Consider the following 15,111-nt stretch of genomic DNA (forward strand, 5'->3'; position numbering starts at 1 on the left):
ATAGTACGACTAAATTTAAATGATAAATCTAAATGTAAATGTTCAATCTAAATTTTCAATCTAAGTCAGGAGTGTCAAACGTATGGCCAGCGGTGTAGTGCACTTGTCACCCCCCACGACGTGTTCGACATCTACTGGAGTGGCAGCTAGAACCGTGGAGGCACCATTAGCACCGCTGGTGGAACGGCAGATGGACGGGGAGAAGCGGACTTCTGCAATGAAAGACATCTGGGTAAAGAACTGTAAGGGTCTAAATCCCCAGCAGAAGAAGAGACTATGGTAGTTGTTTCTGTAGTGTAAGGACATTTAATTAAAAAAAAATGAAGTAAGTTTGACTCACTTTGTGCAACCGCACTGCCTTTCCCTTGCTCGCCAGGAGGCTGTTGACAGGGAGCTGGACAAGATACTGAAAGACGGCATAATAAAACCTTATGATAGCCCATGAGCCTCTGCTGCAGTGATGTTGCCTAAATAGAACAGCTCGAGGGTGCGTTTTTGCATCGACTACAGACCGCTAAACAACGGTACCAGAAAGGACTCGTACCCCCTTCCCAGGATTGACGAGTCCCTGGAGTTGGTGGCAGGGTCTGCATGGTTTTCTACACTTGACTTCAGGAGTGGGTACTGGCAGGTCCCACTCTCGCCCGGGTACAAACCAAAGGTTGCCTTCTGCACCTCCGGAGGACTGTGGCAGTTTAAATTAATAAGCTTTGGCCTGTGTAATGCCCCTACCACTTTGAGAGGTTGATGGACAGTGTGCTAGCTGGGGTCCCTCGTCAATAGTTTGGTCTACCTCGACAGCTTGTTAGTGCATGGAAGCTCATTTGGAGCCAGCCTGGATGCGCTGCTGGAAGTGTTGCGGAGAGTGGCTACCGCAGGCCTACAGCTCCATCCCGACAAGTGCCACTTTATGAGGAGAAAAGTGAAGTTTTTGGGTACATAAATTGGGACGTGAGGGCATTAGCACACTTAAAGAAAATATCCGTTCTGTAAACTGCTGGCCCACACCTGCAGACCAGACTCAGCTGAACAGCTTCCTTAGTCTGGCCTCCTATTACAGGAAGTTTGTGAAAGGACTTTCTTCTGTTGCGGCACCCCTCTTCAACCTGTTGTGGAAAAGACTGCAACTTTAACTGGAACGAGAAATGTCAACAGGCACTTGATAAGCTCAGGAAAACGCTAACTGAATCCTCAGTACCGCCGCCCCTGACCCAGCACTGCCCTTTATCTTGGACACGGATGCCAGCAACGTCGGGCTGAGAGCAGTGCTGTCACAAAAGGGGCAGGACAGCGAAAGAGTAGTAGCGTATTTCAACCGTATACTGAGTAAGAATAAACAGCGTTATTGTGTCACGAAGCGAGAACTCCTAGCCGTGGTGATGGCTGCGAGGCATTTCAGGTATTACCTGTGTGGCACGCTGTTAACCATTTGGACTGACCATGTGGCATTGCAGTGGCTGATGTCATTCAAGGAGCCGGAGGGCCAGATGGCCACTAAGGCTGGAAGAGCTCTGGTCCTTCAATTTCACTGTGGAGCACAGGGCTGGTGCACCACACAGCAACGTGGACGCACTCTCCCGATGGCCGTGAGCTGCATCGGGCTGCCGCTGAGGTGGAAAGAGAGCTCACACAGTTGGACAGGGTAGCACAGCTCCCCTGTAGAATGATTCAGGCTGTGGAAGCAGTGGATTGGCAGATACAGCAAGAACAAGATGCAAAGCTAGTTCCAGTGATGAGTTGGCTGGAGCAAGGGCAGAGGCCACCCTTGGTAGAGGTCCCAGGGCTCTCCATCTTCACAAAGGGACTGTAGGCCAAGTTTGACACGGTGCTTTTAAATGAATGCGTACTGCAGCGGGCTTGGAGGGACCCTGCTGCGGGGGAAGAGAGGTGGCAGATTGCGATGCCCAAACCCATGAGGGCAGCAATAATGGCAGTGTGTCCACTGTCTCAGGCCACTTTGGCATCTCTAAGTCCATTCGTTGCCTGCAACAGGGCTCCTGTTGAGGACAGCAGCGCAGAGACATAGAGGACTTCTGCCGCAGCTGCGATGCCTGTTCTTCACACAAGGGGCCACTAAACCAGTCCCACACCCTGCTGCAGCAACAGCTAGCAGGTTCACCGATGGCGAGAGTGGCTTTGGATGTCATGGCACCCTTTCTCCGCACAGACAAATGTAGCTGTTATGTCTCAGATTCCATGGAATATTTTACAAAATGGCCAGAAGTATATGCTGTCCTGGACCAAGAGGCTGAGACCGTAGCAGACGCCTTAGTGGAAAATATGTTTAGTCAGTTTTGGACAGCCATCAACCTGCGCAGCGACCAGGGCTGCAATTTTGAATCTAAGATGTTTGCAGCCCTGTGTGACGGCCTTGGAATGCAGAAGACCCGCACAACCCCTCTGCACACCTAGAGTAACAGCCTGGTTAAGAGGTTTAACCGGACGATGGCACAACAACTAGCTATGTTGACCGCAGAATACCAGCGGGATTGGGACACCCATCTTCCACTGGTCCTCATTGTCTACAGGTCGGCTGTTCAGGACTCCACCCGGTGTACGCCTGCTTTGCTGATGCAGCGGTTGCCTTCGGCAGACCACCAGGTGCTCCATATGTTCCACCTGGCCCGGAATATGCGAAGAAGCACACATCTTCGCCAGAGACCAGCTGGCAAATACCGGGGCACATCAAAAGCTGAGCTATGATTTTACAACAAAAAGGAGACACTTTCAAGCGAGAGAACTTGTGTGGGTCTACAGGAGGTGTCCCAAGCTGCACAACAGCTGGAAGGGGACCTGCAGGGTGCTGGAGATAGTTGGGGAGGTAGTCTACAGTGTGCAGCTTCCACCTTGGGGCAGCATATTTGTCTTCCACAGAGACAAACTGGCACCATATAGAGGACACGCCCTTCCCACCTGCCCAGACGAACAGGAGCGAACCCCCCTCATCCAATGTCTCCCCTCCCCCTTCAATGGACCACACTGACTCATCTCACAGAGACAGTTGCCTCTTCCATGCATCCCGGACTTGCAGATTGAAGAGGCTCTGGAATCCTGGGGGAGCACAGGCTGCCTCCCCGCCTCGGAGACAGTGTTGTTCCGTCGGGCATGAAGAACTAATCGTAATGTAATGACAGTGTAATGACCCTTAGGGTTATGTTATTCTGTTCATGTGTTATTGTATTGTTTATGTAATGTGTTTGTGTTTGGAGCTTGGGGAGTGACGCACAGGATGTGGTGTATGTGCGGGAGGAGTCACGAAAGTGACGGTTAGAGTGGTGTGGGTTGTGGGCAAAAACTCTGCCAACTTGATAGGGTTTTCTTGTGCCTGTTTTGCAACTTGCAACACTGCCAATAAAAGCCTGTTTTCTGGCTACTACATCAGGTGCTTGAGTCTTGCACAAAGAGACAACATGGACAGTTCATTGATGATAGACCTATGCCAATAACAATGCACTTCAGTGTAAAGTTCAACTACTATCGCGTGTGTGTGCATTCTGAAGTTGAAAACAAGGCAATCAAACAGTAATGAAAGCTTGACTTTTGTGTCAGACATAATGACTCTTTTGGTTCTTACACCCTCGGCGTGCACGTGTTAATATTTGTATGTGTCCATCTTCATTTCACTGGGCTGTTACTTCATTGTGGTGTGTGTCACATATGAACGTTAATTTGCTGGAAATAACGCAATCAAGGTCATGTTAAGTTGCTTCTAGTAGTCTCCTTTAGATCTGTTCTAAACAACGGGCCTTTGGTGTTGTTGTGGTCGAACTAGTAACAACAAGGACATAGTGAGTGTGAAGTTGTTGACATCACAATTTCGAATCCGGCAGTTGCTGATGTTTCCCCTTTTTTTGTATACGTTGCTTTACCATCTTCCCTCTTCGTTTCCTTCCCCTCACTGCACATCCACTTGCACAGCAAAGCAGGTGTAGGCTGATTGAATGGTTGGATTGAATAGATTTAGATCAGGGGTGCTCACACTTTTTCTGCAGGCGAGCTACTTTTCAATTGATCAAGTCGTGGGGATCTACCTCATTCATATATATAATTTATATTTACTTATTTATGAAATATATGTTTTTGTTAACAAGTTAAAGGTGTTTAATGATAATGCAAGCATGTTTAACACATGTAGTTAATATTGTTACAAAATTAAAGGTGTTTAATGATAATACAAGTATGTTTAATACATATAGTTAATATTGTTAACAAGTTAAAGGTGTTTAAAGATAATGCAAGCATGTTTAACACATATAGTTAATATTGTTAACAAGTTAAAGGTGTTTAAAGATAATACAAGCATGTTTAACACATATAGATTCCTTTCTTTCATGAAGACAAGAATATAAGTTGGTGTATTACCTGATTCTGATGACTTCACTGATTGGAATCAGACAGTGGTGCTGATAACGTCCGCATTTTCGAATGGAGGAGAAAAAAAGTCCTCCTTTCTGTCCAATATCACATGAAAGTGGTTGGTTTTTGGCATCTTATTTGTCCAGCTTCCGTACTCCTTTGTATACACTTTACAAGAAATACATTGTCGGCAAACTCCGTAGCTTGCTAGCTTGTGCACGCCAGCTTTCTGAGACTCTTATTTTGTTAGCGCAACTGTGCAACTGTGCAGTCGGTCTGTGGAGTTTTGGCGACAGGTACGGCGCCAGAGTCTGTTGAAATAAAGTGTTTCTCGCCTTCCAGTCAGTAATTTTAATGAGCTGGCAGCAGCCAGCGTCATCTCAGAAGACCCTCGGGTGCCGTGAATGTCAATCAAGTGACGAAAGTGACGTCATAGTGAAGATTTATGATCGCTCATTTTCAGGACTATTTTTTTAATGCCTGGCTGGTGATCGACTGACACACCATCCGAGATCGACCGGTAGCTCGCGATCGACGTAATGAGCACCCCTGATTTAGATGGCTTGCTCAGACCAACTTTTCGAAAAGAAACGTTTCGCTGTGCTGTGGATTGTTTTTAATCATGGATTACAATTACAATTACTGACCACAGAACTTTCCTCCAGAAGGTCTTATCTTTGTCCATGTGATGTCAGATGAAACAAAAATGGAGCTGTTTGGCCACAATACCCAGCAATATGTTTGGAGGAGAAAAGGTGAGGCCTTTAATCCCAGGAACACCATGCTTACCGTCATGCATGGTGGTGGCAGTATTATGCTCTGGGCCTGTTTTGCTGCCAATGGAACTAGTGCTTTACAGAGAGTAAATGGGACAATGAAAAAGGAGGATTACCTCCAAAGTCTTCAGGACAACCTAAAGTCATCAGCCCGGAGGTTGGGTCTTGGGCACAGTTGGGTGTTCCAACAGGACAATGACCCCAAACACACATCAAAAGTGGTAAAGGAATGGCTAAAGGTTTTCTTTCCAACATTCCATCCGAGGTTAACAAAAACAACTTTCACTGTATACAAAGCTATAAACAAAACTAAGGCACAAGTGTTGTGTGAGAAGTGGTCAAAAAAGGTCTCTCAACCCCACATTTGTCCAATCAGTTCCACCTCTGCACTCTTATATGCTTTTGTCTCATTAAAGGCCTCACCTTTTCTCCTCCAAATATATTGCTTGGTATTGTGGCCAAACAGCTCAATTGTTGTTTCATCTGACATCACATGGACAAAGATAAGACTGGAGGAAAGATCTGTGGTCAGATGAAACACAAATTGGTGTGTTTGGCCACACTACCCAGCAATATGTTTGGAGCAGAAAAAGTGAGGCCTTTAATCCCAGGAACACCAGACCTACCGTCAAGCATGGTGGTGGTAGTATTATGTTCTGGGCCTGTTTTGCTGCCAATGAAACTGGTGCTTTACAGAGAGTAAATGGGACAATGAAAAAGGAGGATTACCTCCAAATTCTTCAGGACAAGCTAAAATCATCACCCCGGAGGTTGGGTCTTGGGCGCAGTTGGGTGTTCCAACAGGACAATGACCCCAAACACACGTCAAAAGTGGTAAAGGAATGGCTAAATCAGGCTAGAATGAAGATTTTAGAATGGCCTTCCCAAAGTCCTGACTTAAACGTGTGGACAATGCTGAAGAAACAAGTCCATGTCAGAAAACCAACAAATTTAGCTGAACTGCACCAATTTTGTCAAGAGGAGTGGTCAAAAATTCAAGCAGAAGCTTGTGGATGGCTACCAAAAGCGCCTTATTGCAGTGAAACTTGCCAAGGGACATGTAAGCAAATATTAACTTTTGACCCAGCAGATTTGCTCACATTTTCAGTAGACCCATAATAAATTCATAAAAGAACCAAACTTCATGAATGTTTTTTTTGTGACCAACAAGTATGTGCTCCAATCACTCTATCACAAAAAATAAGAGTTGTAGAAATGATTGGAAACTCAAGACAGGCATGACATTATGTTCTTTACAAGTGTATGTCAACTTTTGACCGTGACTGTATATTCATTAGTTAAATATTTTTCACAACTTAGTTCAGGATAACGGATTGTAGTTATCTATCTCGTCATTGTTGTTGTCTAAAAGTTCTGCCGCTCATTAAAAAGGTAGTTTTTTTTATTATATTAATGCAATTTAAAAAATATTGATGCATTTCAGCTTCTCTAGCTTTAACTTGTCTTCTTGTTGGTGTAAACATCCTCCCTCCCTCCAGCTTCGTCTTCTTCTCTTGTGTATTAAATGTTGGGGCTCCACTATGGACTGGACTCTCACTATTATGTTAGATCCACTATGGACTGGACTCTCACTATTATGTTGGATCCATTATGGACTGGACTCTCACTATTATGTTAGATCCACTATGAACTGGACTCTCACAATAGTATACTAGATCCACTATTGACTGGACCCTCACTATTATGTTAGATCCACTATGGACTGGATTCTCACACTATTATGTTAGATCCACTATGGACTGGACTCTCACACTATTATGTTAGATCCACTATGGACTGGACTCTCACTATTATGTTAGATCCACTATGGACTGGATTCTCACACTATTATGTTAGAGACACTATGGACTGGACTCTCACACTATTATGTTAGATCCACTATGGACTGGACTCTCACTATTATGTTGGATCCATTATGGACTGGACTCTCACTATTATGTTAGATCCACTTTGAACTGGACTCTCACAATAGTATAATAGATCCACTATTGACTGGACCCTCACTATTATGTTAGATCCACTTTGGACTGGACTCTCACACTATTATGTTAGATCCACTACGGACTGGACTCTCACACTATTATGTTAGATCTACTATGGACTGGACTCCCACTATTATGTTAGATCCACTATGGACTGGACTCCCACTATTATGTTAGATCCACTATGGACTGGACTCTCACACTATTATGTTAGATCCACTATGGACTGGACTCTCACTATTATGTTGGATCCACTATGGACTGGACTCTCGCACTATTATGTTAGATCCACTATGGACTGGACCCTCACTATTTTCTTAGATCTACTATGGACTGGACTCTCACACTATTATGTTAGATCCACTATGAACTGGACTCTCACACTATTATTTTAGATCCACTATGGACTGGACCCTCACTATTATGTTAGATCTACTATGGACTGGCCTCTCACAATATTATACTAGATCCACTATTGACTGGACCCTCACTATCATGTTAGATCCACTATGGATTGGACTCTCACACTATTATGTTAGATCCACTATGGACTGGACTCTCACTATTATGTTAGATCCACTATGGACTGGACTCTCACACTATTATGTTAGATCCACTATGGACTGGACTCTCACACTATTATGTTAGATCCACTATGGACTGGACTCTCACTATTATGTTAGATCCACTATGGACTGGATTCTCACACTATTATGTTAGAGACACTATGGACTGGACTCTCACACTATTATGTTAGATCCACTATGGACTGGACTCTCACTATTATGTTGGATCCATTATGGACTGGACTCTCACTATTATGTTAGATCCACTATGAACTGGACTCTCACAATAGTATAATAGATCCACTATTGACTGGACCCTCACTATTATGTTAGATCCACTTTGGACTGGACTCTCACACTATTATGTTAGATCCACTACGGACTGGACTCTCACACTATTATGTTAGATCTACTATGGACTGGACTCCCACTATTATGTTAGATCCACTATGGACTGGACTCCCACTATTATGTTAGATCCACTATGGACTGGACTCTCACACTATTATGTTAGATCCACTATGGACTGGACTCTCACACTATTATGTTAGATCCACTATGGACTGGACCCTCACTATTTTCTTAGATCTACTATGGACTGGACTCTCACACTATTATGTTAGATCCACTATGAACTGGACTCTCACACTATTATTTTAGATCCACTATGGACTGGACCCTCACTATTATGTTAGATCTACTATGGACTGGCCTCTCACAATATTATACTAGATCCACTATTGACTGGACCCTCACTATCATGTTAGATCCACTATGGATTGGACTCTCACACTATTATGTTAGATCCACTATGGACTGGACTCTCACTATTATGTTAGATCCACTATGGACTGGACTCTCACACTATTATGTTAGATCCACTATGGACTGCACTCTCACTATTATGTTAGATCCACTATGGACTGGACTCTCACAATATTATGCTAGATCCACTCGACATCCATTGCACCGGTCGCCCCAGGGGGGGAATCCCCACATCTGCGCTCCTCTCCAAGGTTTCTCATTGTCCCTTTGGGTTGAGTTTTTTCTTGCCCTGATGTGGGATCTGAGCCGAGGATGCCTTGTGGCTTGTGCAGCCCTTTGAGACACTGGTGATTTAGGGCTATATAAGTAAAATGTGATTGATTGATTGATTGATTGAAACAAATCTCGTTACACAGCAACAACAGGTGGATACACAGGTCAATTATTGAATTGTTCTGCCTGTCACTTTACGTCGCTGGTTTACACAAAATAAAGAAAAATACTTTGTTTGTGGCATTTAAATGACATATTATGACCAATTATTATAATTGTTGTTGTATTTTACGCACAGACACACAATGACAAGACAAGGGACTCACTTCCGCCGACCACCCAGCCACCCAGCAGCAGCAGCGGGAGCACCAGCCCAGGGTCCAGGTGAGAAGACGCGGGCATCACCTCCTCCTGGCAGTGCGCGCACACGTCGTCCAGATCCTTTCGGAGCGCTCCTCTCTCCTCCGGGGCTTCCACCACCCGCCGCTGATTGGACGCGTCTCCACAAGATCACCGCGGATCAGCTCAGCATCGTCTCAGCAAGAAGAGCGTCATCCCCGCGGCACGGCGGCGCAAACAGGTGGATGGGCTCGGCGTCGACCGCGGCGGTTATTTATTGCCGCAGGGCTGCAGGTGGTGGGTTGGTGCGGAAAAAAAACACAGCAAGTCGGTTTATGTTTATGGAGGGAAAATGGAGAGACGCGCACAACCTACAGCTGCACGGCTTCTGACAGAGATGGAGAGGCGAGCCAATCACTAAACACACACACACACACACACACACACACACACACGCACACACTGAATGACGGGTAATGGTGGGTGAATGGGGGAAAGAGAGGCTGCGTGGGCTGCACGTGGGCACTGATTTACACAAATTATGTATTACATCATCATCCACTCTATGGCCATGATTCTATTCATAACTAACTATTTTTTAAATAGAAATCCACCTTGAGTGCTAATGGCCAAATACATTCACCAAAACATGCGCAGAACACAAGTCCACTAGAGTACGAGTCAGAGTAATAATTATATAGACTTATAATATATCAATCAATCAATTAATCAATCAATGTTTACTTATATAGCCCTAAATCATGAGTGTCTCAAAGGGCGACCGGTGCAATGAACGTCGAGTGGATCCAGCATAATATTGTGAGAGTCCAGTCCATCGTGGATCTATAATAGTGAGAGTCCAGTCCATAGTGGATCTAACATAATAGTGAGAGTCCAGTCCATAGTGGATCTAACATAATAGTGAGAGTCCAATCCATAGTGGATCTAACATAATAGTGTGAGAGTCCAGTCCATAGTGGATCTAACATAATAGTGAGAGTCCAGTCCATAGTGGATCTAACATAATAGTGTGAGAGTTCAGTCCATAGTGGATCTAACATAATATTGTGAGAGTCCAGTCCATAGTGGATCTAGCATAATAGTGAGAGTCCAGTCCATAGTGGATCTAACATAATAGTGAGAGTCCAGTCCATAGTGGATCCAACATAATATTGTGAGAGTCCAGTCCATAGTGGATCTAGCATAATAGTGTGAGAGTCCAGTCCATAGTGGATCTAACATAATAGTGTGAGAGTCCAGTCCATAGTGGATCTAACATAATAGTGAGAGTCCAGTCCATAGTGGATCTAACATAATAGTGAGAGTCCAGTCCATAGTGGATCTAACATAATAGTGTGAACGTCCAGTCCATAGTGGATCTAAAATAATAGTGTGAGAGTCCAGTCCATAGTGGATCTAACATAATAGTGTGAACGTCCAGTCCATAGTGAATCTAACATAATAGTGAGAGTCCAGTCCATAGTGGATCTAACATAATAGTGTGAGAGTCCAGTCCATAGTGGATCTAACATAATATTGTGAGAGTCCAGTCCATAGTGGATCTAGCATAATAGTGTGAGAGTCCAGTCCATAGTGGATCTAGCATAATATTGTGAGAGTCCAGTCCATAGTGGATCTAACATAATGTTGTGAGAGTCCAGTCCATAGTGGATCTAGCATAATAGTGTGAGAGTCCAGTCCATAGTGGATCTAACATAATAGTGTGAACGTCCAGTCCATAGTGGATCTAACATAATAGTGAGAGTCCAGTCCATAGTCGATCTAACATAATAGTGTGAGAGTCCAGTCCATAGTGGATCTAACATAATAGTGTGAGAGTCCAGTCCATAGTGGATCTAGCATAATATTGTGAGAGTCCAGTCCATAGTGGATCTAACATAATGTTGTGAGAGTCCAGTCCATAGTGGATCTAGCATAATAGTGTGAGAGTCCAGTCCATAGTGGATCTAACATAATAGTGTGAGAGTCCAGTCCATAGTGGATCTAACATAATAGTGTGAGAGTCCAGTCCATAGTGGATCTAGCATAATATTGTGAGAGTCCAGTCCATAGTGGATCTAACATAATGTTGTGAGAGTCCAGTCCATAGTGGATCTAGCATAATAGTGTGAGAGTCCAGTCCATAGTGGATCTAACATTATAGTGTGAGAGTTCAGTCCATAGTGGATCTAACATAATAGTGTGAACGTCCAGTCAATAGTGGATCCAACATAATAGTGGGAGTCCAGTCCATAGTGGATCTAACATAATAGTGGGAGTCCAGTCCATAGTGGATCTAACATAATAGTGAAAGTCCAGTACATAGTGGGGCCAGCAGGAGATCATCTTGAGTGGAGATAAGTCAGCAGTCCACCCTGGGTCCCGACTTTGGACAGCTAGCACCTCGTCTGTGGTCACCGCATCTTTGGCCCCCCTCTCCACGCAGGAGAGCGGGGCAGAGCAGAAAAGAGATGACAGATCGATCGGTCTAAAAGGGGGTCTATTTAAAGCAGTGGTTCTTAACCGTAGGGGTTCGGTGAGTCGGCCTCAGGGGTTCAGAGGAGCGACATCCGACTTATTGTGTAAATAAAAACTTCTCCCTATCAGCGTGTTATGGATCCCCCCAAACAATGTTCCCTCTAATTTTCCATCTGATTTGCAGTTAGTTTGTTTGATTGATTGAAACTTTTACTAGCAGATTGCAAAGGAAGATAATACACAGTACAGTTTACACAGTACACTACATATTCCGTACAATTGACCACTAACGAGTCATACCAAAGACTATAAAAATGGGACCCATTACCTCCCTGCTTGGCACTCAGCATCAAGGGTTGAAATTGGGGGTTAAATCACCAAAATGATTCCCGGGCGCGGCCACCGCTGCTGCCCACTGCTCCCCTCACCTCCCAGGGTGTGATCAAGGGTGATGGGTCAAATGCAGAGAATAATCTCGCCACACCTAGTGTGTGTGTGACAATCATTGGTACTTTAACTTTAACTTTAACTTTAACTTTAAATGGTAACACCCCAATAAGTTTTTCAACTTGTTTAATCAATTCATGGTAATGTGTGTAAGGTGTGTAATTTGTTGTGAGTTTATGCACTGTGTTGGTTTTGTTCTTTGAACAAGGTGATGTTCATGCACGGTTCATTTTGTGCACCAGTAAAAAAAACATACAACTTTTTATAGAATTTCAAAAAAATATATGTATTTTTTTTCACTAAAGAAGGGTTCGGTGAATGCGCATATGAAACTGGTGGGGTTCGGTACCTCCAACAAGGTTAAGAACCACTGATTTAAAGGCTAGAGTATACAAATTAGTTTTAAGATGGGACTTAAATGCTTCTACTGAGGTAGCATCTCTAATTGTTACCGGGAGGGCATTCCATAGTACTGGAGCCCCAATAGAAAACACTCTATAGCCCGGAGACTTTTTTTGGGCTCTGGGAATCACTAATAAGCCGCAGTTCTTTGAACGCAGATTTCTAGCCGGGACATATGGTACAATACAATCAGCAAGATAGGATGGAGCTAGACCGTGTAGTATTTTATACGTAAGTAGTAAAACCTTAAAGTCACATCTTAAGTGCACAGGAAGCCAGTGCAGGTGAGCCAGTATATATATATATATATACCTATTGATTGATTGATTGATTGATATTTTATTTTGCTACTACGGAAAAGTTTTAGTCTATTTTATACCTGCGTTATCCTTTCCAGCCTTGCACTTTTCATCCTTTGTAACTGAGCTACTGTGTAGAACGATTTCCCTTGTGGATCATTAATGTTTGTCTAAGTCTAAGTCTAAGTCTAATTTCCCATCTTAAAGACATCTCTGGACAAAATTAGAAACGACTGGGAAGCAGAATTTGGCAAAGTTTTGGATAACAATGACTGGAAATCTGCATTAGTACAAATAAATGATGGCATGTCTTGTTCAAAGCTTAATCTAATACAGTTTAAGCTTTGAACAAGACATGCCCATGGTCCCCAAACTACGATCCTGTTGGCTTCATTTGGCCAGGATCTTCAGCTCTCACTGGATCGGTTCTCAGCTGAGTGTGAAGTGATTTGGATGAAAATCAGCACTTCCTATTCAGAGTCAAGGGTTCTCGTTGGGGACAAGATCCTGCAACTAGTGGAGGAGTTCAAGTACCTTGGGGTTTTGTTCACTAGTGAGGGGAGAGTGGATAATGAAATTGACAGGCGAATCGGTGCGGACCCTGCATCGGTCCGTCGTGGTGAAGAAGGAGCTAGTGATGGGTTGATGAGGCGTCATGAAGCGTTTCGACACATTGCAAAACTGTATTGATACTGTGTCGATACTGTGTCACTAAATACTGACATCTGCTGGACATTAAAAATCCCTACAGGCAACCTATGGACCGACTCAACTGACACTGATTTTATGCTCTAGTACAGGGGTCACCAACCTTTTTGAAACCAAAAACTACTTCTTGGGTACTGATTAATGCGAAGGGCTACCAGTTTGATACACACTTAAATAAATAAATATATTGTCATTTATAAGTTACACGTAAGTGTGATTTAAACAAGAATAGCTAAATAAATAAATGTATATATTTTAAAAAATGGGTATTTCTGTCTGTCATTCCGTCGTACATTTTTTTTTCCTTTTACGGAAGGTTTTTTGGAGAGAATAAATGATGAAAAAAACACTTAATTGAACGGTTTAAAAGAGGAGAAAACAAGAAAAAATTTAAAATAAAATTTTGAAACATAGTTTATCTTCAATTTCGACTCTTTATCATTCAAAATTCAACCGACAAAAAGAAGAGAAAAACTAGCTTATTTGAATCTTTTTGAAAAAATTAAAAAAATAATTTATGGAACATCATTAGTAATTTTTCCTGATTAAGATACATTTTAGAATTTTGATGACATGTTTTAAATTGGTTAAAATCCAATCTGCACTTTGTTAGAATATTTAACAAATTGGACCAAGCTATATTTCTAACAAAGACAAATCAGTATTTCTTCTAGATTTTCCAGAACAAAAATTTTAAAAGAAATTCAAAATACTTTGAAATAAGATTTAAATTTGATTCTACAGATTTTCTAGATTTGCCAGAATAATTTTTTTGAATTTTAATCATAGTAAGTTTGAAGAAATATTTCACAAATATTCTTCGTCGAAAAAACAGAAGCTAAAATATGTATTATTCTTTACAATAAAAAAATAAATAAATTTACTTGAACATTGATTTAAATTGTCAGGAAAGAAGAGGAAGAAATTTAAAAGGTAAAAAGGTATATTTGTTTAAAAATCCTAAAATCATTTTTAAGGTTGTATTTTTTCTCTAAAATTGTATTTCTAAAAGTAATAAGAAGCAAAGTAAAAAAATAAATGAATTTATTTAAACAAGTGAAGACCCATCCATCCATCCATTTTCTACCGCTTATTCCAAGTGAAGACCAAGTCTTTAAAATATTTTCTTGGATTTTCAAATTCTATTTGAGTTTTGTCTCTTTTAGAATTAAAAATGTCGAGAAAAGCGAGACCAGCTTGCTAGTAAATAAATACAATTTAAAAAATAGAGACAGCTCACTGGTAAGTGCTGCTCTTTGAGCTATTTTTAGAACAGGCCAGCGGGCGACTGATCTGGTCCTTACGGGCGACCTGGTGACCGCGGGCACCGCGTTGGTGACCCCTGCCCTAGTATATACAATAATATAAACCAAGTCATTGTATTTCATTTAGGATTATTTCATATCTTCATTTAAATAAAAATATATTTTTATCTTTTTTAGATACAGTCAATAAATAATGTGAACATGTATCATAACATGGAAATCTAAGAGAACGTGTTGTGGATGATTGTGGACTGGGAATTTTTTTAATATAATGTTTTACACATTTTTATAAAAAAAAAAATTAAAAAAAAGTTTTTCCGACGTATTACATTTTAGACGATTTCTCTTCTTAGTTATTATTTCACCGGCTGTAGAAAAGACACGCTCACAGGGCACAGAGGAGGCGTCAGTGCGACACAGTTCGCGTATCGGTC

At 42.3% G+C, this 15,111-nt stretch overlaps 1 protein-coding gene across 2 annotated transcripts in view; it reads right to left on the reverse strand.

Moving 5' to 3' along the window:
* Positions 1-9,493, reverse strand: part of LOC133578128 (fibronectin type III domain-containing protein 4-like) — a 63,273-nt gene extending 53,780 nt beyond the window's left edge. Inside the window, exons 1-2 of one of the 2 annotated variants that reach the window (XM_061932307.1) lie at positions 9,454-9,493; positions 9,066-9,366 (exon numbers count right to left, since the gene is read on the reverse strand). In XM_061932307.1, coding sequence (XP_061788291.1) covers positions 9,066-9,141 — 76 coding nt within the window. In that variant the 5' untranslated portion in view covers positions 9,142-9,366; positions 9,454-9,493. Of the gene's footprint in view, positions 1-9,065 lie in introns of both variants that reach the window. The other variant, XM_061932306.1, reaches the window with a different exon arrangement.
* Positions 9,494-15,111: the final 5,618 nt, after the last annotated feature.

Source organism: Nerophis lumbriciformis, linkage group LG38, assembly GCF_033978685.3.
Source record: "Nerophis lumbriciformis linkage group LG38, RoL_Nlum_v2.1, whole genome shotgun sequence".
Lineage (NCBI taxonomy): Eukaryota > Metazoa > Chordata > Actinopteri > Syngnathiformes > Syngnathidae > Nerophis > Nerophis lumbriciformis.